This window comes from Poecilia latipinna, unplaced genomic scaffold (genome assembly GCF_001443285.1).
Source record: "Poecilia latipinna isolate Pla-1442-1.1 unplaced genomic scaffold, P_latipinna-1.0 Scaffold3971, whole genome shotgun sequence".
In the NCBI taxonomy this organism is placed as follows: Eukaryota; Metazoa; Chordata; class Actinopteri; order Cyprinodontiformes; family Poeciliidae; genus Poecilia; species Poecilia latipinna.
This window is the reverse complement of record NW_015116587.1, coordinates 1-6725: the sequence shown is the minus strand read 5'-3', so window position 1 is coordinate 6725 and position 6725 is coordinate 1. Positions and strand designations below refer to the sequence as shown.

At 47.2% G+C, this 6725-nt stretch overlaps 1 protein-coding gene and 1 long non-coding RNA gene across 2 annotated transcripts; both read right to left on the bottom strand.

The window, feature by feature from the left end:
• Nucleotides 1–592: 592 nt before the first annotated feature.
• On the bottom strand, nucleotides 593–2115 carry LOC106941987 (uncharacterized). The gene is made up of 3 exons (XR_001423517.1): nucleotides 1808–2115; nucleotides 1351–1531; nucleotides 593–1005 (listed from the first exon to the last, which is right to left on the bottom strand). It is a non-coding gene; the product is annotated as an uncharacterized LOC106941987 (long non-coding RNA).
• A 559-nt stretch (nucleotides 2116–2674) lies between these two features.
• Nucleotides 2675–6672, bottom strand: ints8 (integrator complex subunit 8). The gene is made up of 12 exons (XM_015025150.1): nucleotides 6408–6672; nucleotides 6144–6328; nucleotides 6034–6067; nucleotides 5907–5966; nucleotides 5765–5826; nucleotides 5551–5669; nucleotides 5315–5418; nucleotides 4499–4549; nucleotides 4347–4420; nucleotides 4222–4286; nucleotides 4101–4144; nucleotides 2675–2844 (listed from the first exon to the last, which is right to left on the bottom strand). Exons 1-12 carry the CDS (start codon nucleotides 6483–6485, stop codon nucleotides 2728–2730), a joined length of 993 nt encoding a protein of 330 aa, XP_014880636.1. The 5' UTR covers nucleotides 6486–6672; the 3' UTR covers nucleotides 2675–2727.
• Between the last annotated feature and the right edge of the window lie 53 nt (nucleotides 6673–6725).

Sequence of the window (6725 nt, the reverse complement as noted above, 5' to 3'; positions counted from 1 at the left end):
AAATAAAAAAAAAAAAAAGAAAAATTTTTTTTTTTTTTAAATTTTTTCAAAAAAAAAAAAAAAAAAAAAAAAAAAAAAAAAAAAAACAAGAAAGAATTAGTAAAGACGTCTAGTGAGAATTTTTATTTTATTTTGTGGTTTCTCCTTTTCTACCTGAAAACCATTTATTTTCCTAATGTTAAGGGAAGATGAGTTTTATTATCAACGAATCCGTCAGATTTTATCAGTACAGCTCATGTCAGCAGCAGGCATTTCAAAGAGCTTTACATCATAAAGACACAAAGTCCTGCAGCAGAGAACCAACAATCAAAACGTCACGTTAAGCCATTAAATTCATAATTGATCACGTTTCAAATAAACCAGCTGGTTTACAGTCTGGATTTAAAGGAGCTCAGTGTTTCTGCTGTTTCTCAGTTTTCTGGAAGTTTGTTCCAGATTTGTGGTGCATAGAAGCTGAATGCTGCTTCTCCTCGTTTGGTTCAGGTTCTGGTTCTGGATGCAGAGCAGAACCAGAACCTGAGGGTCTGGAAGGTTGATACAACAGCAGCAGATCTTTAATACTGTTCCATTGTTTCTAAACAAAAATGTTGATTGTGATAATAAAGTATTTTGTTGTTTGGCAATATTTTATTCCAGGTCTTTTAGATCCTTTGGATCTATGAAGATTAAATATGAAAAAGCATCGATATCAGTAACACGGGTCCTGCATGGCATCAGATCCAAAAGTCCCGACTCTGTACCTGCACACCTCCTGCATTCAGGTCTTTTTTCTCTTCAATGTTGTTTTTTCTGCTGCTACGTTTTGCTGATTAAATTTCCCATAATGCCTCTCACCAATGGCTGTCTGCACATTGGTTCTGTGTCTTCACCGCCAAACCTGATGGCAGAGGCGGCGCTAGCCTGCTTGGCGCCGTGGGCCAACAACCCCACCAATGTTTTACTCACAGTCAAACTCTTCAGGTGTCTCTGTTGTCAGAGGGTCTGGAGCCAAAACATCAAGAAGAACTGAAACAATAAAAAGGGAGATTTGTTTTTTAATTTAAGAGCAGCATGGAGCAATAAGCTCCAGAAACACCCAGAACATTAAATCAGGAGCGACACGCTGAGCTTCATTATTCAGTTTGTGGTCTGAGGGAAACTATCAGAGCTGCCTGACCTCCACCTTCAAATATCTTTATTTTTGTTCAACCAAACCTGAACAGAAATCAAATATTGTGAGGACATTTTATCCTGAATAAAAACAGATTCCAAATGAACTTTGAAGCTCAAAGTAACATCTTCATCTGGAGGTAACAGCTGCAGTCCTGCTGTGTCCAGCTCTGCCTTTCAGCCTGTGAATGTAAAGTTTACCTGGAGAGAGCGAGCTCAGCTGGAGGATGAAGAGGAACTGAAGCAGCTTCATCTTGGTGTCACAGCGAGGAGGTGATCCTCCACATGAACCTCTTCTTCTTCTTCTCAGACTGAACTCTGCATCGCAGCAGGAAGTGAAACATCAGAGGCTCCAACTCTCTTCTTCTGCTTTCAAAAACGGCTGAGCATGAAAAATAAAATCATTGGCATCATGAAGGAAACTTTACTGTGAATATCCAGGTTTAATAGCCATAAAGTCTCACCGTAAGAGCATAAAAATACCATAAAATAAAACCATTAAGCCTGGTCTGACTGTTTACCCAATTAAAAAATAACATTTACAGCTTGAGCGGTTAGAATCTAAAAATAAATTATTATTTTAACATATAATTAAACAGATACACAGTTTTAGTAAAATAATGCTTAAAACATGGACGTCCTAACATCTTACCCAAACCGTGTGCTGCTATAAACCGGGCTGCTACCAACACGAAACATTTCAGCTCCAACCTATCCTCGGTCTTTTGGTCGTTAAGCTGCCTTTGTGTTAACAGTTAAACCGGAAGTTTCCCCTTCACAATAAAAGCACAAACCATCAAACAGTTAAAACCAAAATGCAACAGGCACAAACGGATACCAGCTAATAAATCAATTAACTAATTTATGGTTATTTACAATTCCACCAGTTTTATGACTGATTGGTTTGTACAATAACAACAATAAATAAATTTAAGAAAAGTAATGCAGAGGTTCGGTTTCCTAGCAACTAAAGAAGTTTTGGTACAAGACCTACAACTGATAAGCTACTAGAGCATTAACCTTTGTTACCGTCTCTGTTCCCAAAGCTTTTCCTTTGACTTTCCTCTCCGGACGCCAGGGGGCGCCAGGTGGGCGGTGGATTTCAGGACCAGCAGGTTTTAGGTTTTAGCGGTTCAGCCGAGTCCAAAATTATGGAGGACCAAAACTGACATAATTAAAAATAAAAGCAGAAATCTATATTTTTTTCTTTTTCCTTACACATGCGTTTTCATCAGAAATGTATGTGGTATTTTTTTCCTTATACATGCATTTCTGCCAAAAAAAAATATATTTTCTTTTGTGGTTTTTTTTAAATATTTCAAATCAGGAAATATATATTTTGTTTAGTCTCTTCCTTATACAAGCTTTTGTTTTTTTGTCATCAATCAAATGTTTTTCTCTCTCATGATTTTAAAGCTTTTAGGAAAAATAAAAAGATTTTTTTTTTGTTCAGAGAGAAAACACACACACACACACACACACACACACACACACTCATGGATTTAAAACAATGAGACGCTGGCTGGCTGCTTTGTTTGAACACTTTATTTTATAAAACTGAACAGCTGCTGCGTGTTTTCAGAAGTAGAGTTTGGCCATGGCCTGCAGGAACCTCTTCTTCCTCTTCTGGGCCGCCAGCTGCAGAACCTCCTCCGGGTTGCTGCTGTTCAGCTCCGTCTGTCCGATGGCCTTCACCTGGACAGGTGGAGCACAGCACCATCACCCTCACATTTAAATCAGTCTGCCAGGGGAAAGTTAAAGCACGGCTAAAAGGTTCCCGTTGTCCAGGTTCAGAACAAATCAGGGAAAATGATCAGAAACTTGTTCTGGGGTTTCATCCTTAAAGCTAGCATACGCACAAAATGGCATCTGAAACTTTCCACTTATGTACTGATTTAAAACACAAAGTCGACATGAAAATGTGCGTCCAAGTCTGACGCACGCACACAGTCTGGTTTGTTTGGAAGCTAAAGGAAATGTTGACAGATGGAGGTGGGAGCTGAATCCACACCGTTTGATTCCCTCAGACATTTAGTTATCGGACTCCAACCAGAGGTTTAAAAACGCAGAGCGATACGAGCCTTCGCTGCTGAGCCTCAACATCATGAGAACAAAGAAGGTCCATAAGGCCGGAGTCCTAAACCAGTCAATGTTTAGACGGTTTCTCACGGTCGCCTCCCCAGCTTTATTTTATTACCACAGATTAAGAATAAATCCTGACAATGTGCAAACATCCCCAGTGATTAATCACCGACGAATGAACCCTGCCTGAAGGAACAACGTAACTCTGTGAAGGCATCTGTGTTTCTGGCCCATCGGAGGATCAGGACAGATCCTGGTGATATTTGGACCTCTACAACTTCTTCTTCTTCTGTTTTTATATTCGTGTGCAGTCATGGCGCTGCGTTGATCACATACTCTGGTTCTGTGTTGAAAAGCAGCAGATGCCGTAATAACTGTGGCCAGTAGGTGGCGTGTAGCTCAGACTGCAGGCCTCAGTCTGCTCCACGAACACAGAGGCAGATGGTAGCAGGTGACGCCACGGCGCCGCCGAGGCAGAAACCAGGCTGAGCTCTGAAGAGCCCGAACCCGGAACGACGCTCTGGAAACCCAACATGGAAACCTGGCGGTTAGGAACACCAGATGGGGATGAAGGCTGACTGCGGTTCATGCTAACCAACTGTGGCTTTGTGACATTTTAAATGTTTTTACGATGCAGGGCTGTTGGTCATGAAACAACACTGACCATCAGCTGGGCTGCGCAAACGAACGCCGAGGTTCCCAAGGTGCTTTGCATCGACCTTAATGGTGAAATGTGTGTGCAGAACCTGACCGAGCTCTGAGGTCCAGCTGTGATTCACAAAGGAAAACGGCTGCTGGTGTGCGTACGCTTGGTTTTAAAAATGAGTGAGTGATTCCGTGAGTGAAACTCCTGCAGCCGGAGGACTTACAGCGATCTGCCTCTTCTCCGTCTCGCCGCGTTTGTGGTGAATATCTGAACTCAGACTCAGGAGGAAAACCAGGTCAGGCGGAGGCTGCAGGGGAAGGTGTGGCTGTCAGCAGAAAGGATACGAGTCAGGTACTCCAGGATGGTGACGTCCCAGATGTAGTCGTAGAAGGAGTCCATGGCGTCGTGGCTGTGGAAACATCGGTTAGAGACGCCTCGGCAGGAACGATCGCATCCAGGTGAGCTTTACCTGTTCTGCTCCTGAAGAGCTTTGAACGCCGTCATGTAGTCGACCTCCCGGAGAAACTGGCACAGAACGGCAACCTGGGGATCAGAAGAACAGACGGAGTGAACTTTGACCCTGATCGCACCTGCAGGTGGAAGGCCGCTGTGACCTCTGACCTGTGTGTGGCAGTTCATCATGGAGCAGCACTTGATCATCCTCTTCAGAACCTGCAGAAGACAGCGGCGGGTCAGACAGGCTCTTCTTCCACCTGCCTGGTTTGGTTCTCACAGCTGCGCCCTCTACTGGCCAGCGCTGAACTGATCAGGTTTTCCCTTTAAGCACATCCTGATGTTCTCACAGGAAGAACGTCAACGGCTGCAATGATCCCCAACTGAGCGCGCTCCAAACTGCAGCAGGGATTTATTAGTGAGCCACCTAACAGATGGACTTCATGGTGACCAAAATGAAACCAACCCAGCCTTCATTCAGGATCTGTGACGTGTTCATGCAGGAAGGCCGGCTGCGTCTCCTGAACCACCGTGTCCAGGTGATCTGGACCTGGGACAACCCAGTGTGGTCCGGAGGAGAAGCCAACCCTCAGCATCACAGGTCCTCCACCCTACTAAACGTTTCCACAGTTTGTTTCAGAACCTGGAGCGTTTGTAGCAGAGTTTGAGTTGAACTTCCTCCCAGAAACCTGCCATGCAGCCAACTGAAGTGTTTTATCCGAACCCCGGGCCGACCCAGTAGAGGCCCGAGGGGCCCACCATAAAGAAGAGCCTGATTGTTCCCAAGTGTCAACCACATGGCCAATTGGCACACAGTAACAGCGACTGGCCGTGGGTTTCCCAAGGAGACGGTTTGCAAATGGCCGCCCTCTGCGATGTGTTCACACTGACCACGGCGTGACCAAATGGCCCAAAATGCTTCCACCCAAGGCCTTCTGCCCGACACCGGCATCAGCAGCTGCAACAACAGGCGTGACGTTTCACCTGGTCTGTGTAGACATCAGGAGGAACAGGTTTGGTGAAGAAGTCTGAGCACACAGCTCCAGCCTGCAGGTAAAAGCTGAGCGCCGCCGAGTACTGATTGGTCACTGCAAAGAGATCAAAACACAGATTCCTCTTAGTTGCAGGTGGCCGGCGCTGCAGGTGGCCGGCGCTGCAGGTTGCCGGCGCTGCAGGTGGCCGGCGCTGCAGGTGGCCGGCGCTGCAGGTGGCCGGCGCTGCAAAGTAGATGTCTGCCTGCGTGACGAGCCAGGCCTGGTTGTTGGGGTTCAGCGTCAGCGCGTAGGACACCAGCTCTTTGACCGTCACAGCCACCGCCTCCACGTCCACCGCCTGGATGCTGCTCAACACAAACACTCTGGTCACTGACAGCTGCACTGAGGAGACAGCAGGGGGCGCTGCAGCTTCATGCCCGCTGCAGAACCAGGAACTCACTTTGGAAGAGAGGATGGCCAGATGGAGAGATGCTCGGCTGTCACTTCGTTCACTATGTCGTCCTGAGGAGAAATGATTGAAACATAAACTGACCACCTTGAACTCAGCAGAAGGAGATCTGGCGGCAGGTTCAGAGACGCACCCGAACGATGCTGTGGAGTCTCACAAACAGCGAGATCAGAGTGGTAAGCACCAGCGGCTCCTGGGAGGAAGAGGACGGTCAGAACCCAGAGCTTCACACTGAAATGTTTCTGAAGGTCGTTACTCACTCTGAGTTTCTTTGTGAAGGTGATGAATTTACTCCTGGAAGGGAAACAGAGCAGAATGATGCGACAGACGGGTCCAAACGGCCGGGCAGTGCGGCCCGATGCCGACTCACCGCTGCAGGATGCCCAGAGACGATTCGCGCTGCTTGATCAGACCCAGGCGGCCGTCGCTGCTGCGCTTGTGCTGGACGGAGACGCTGCAGATCTGCACCACCACCTCCCACAGCTCCTTGGCAGTGCGCCGACTCTCTTTAGGACCTGGGAGCTCCTTGCAGGTGGAGGCCAGGAGCTGGCCCAGCTTCAGAACCAGAACCAGAGAACATCATGACACCTAGGCCTTCTTCAGCCGGAGGGAGCAGCAACACGTGGCGGTTTACCTTGATGTATGGGTTGTTCATGACCAGAGACGGAGGCACCTGCAGCGTCAGGTAGTCGTTCTCCCTCCAGTTCAGCATGAAGGCGACGCATTCCTCCCCGATCACCTGACGCAGGGGAACGTCTGCCAGAACCAGGAGAACCTTCAGGTCACCACCGCACTGACCCGGTCCTCAGTTTGCTCCTGTTCTGGTTCTGATCGGGATCTTTCATCTAGTTAAAACCTGAAACTCAAGCAGGTGGAGGGGGAAGAGTCTACAGGGGAGGAAACTAGAGGAGGAGCCAAAGGGGGAGGAGCTTAGAAAGGGAGAAGCCCAGAT

Bases quoted from the DNA above. Each gene is read 5' to 3' on its own strand.
- ints8 (XM_015025150.1), bottom strand. From the start codon at position 6,485: ATGCTGAACTGGAGGGAGAACGACTACCTGACGCTGCAGGTGCCTCCG. The intron at 5,670-5,764 runs GTGAGTTCCTGG...TGTGTTGAGCAG, and splicing joins TGGCCATCCTCTCTTCCAAA to CATCCAGGCGGTGGACGTGG. The intron at 5,419-5,550 runs CAGCGCCGGCCA...ATCTCTTTGCAG, and splicing joins GCAGGCAGACATCTACTTTG to TGACCAATCAGTACTCGGCG.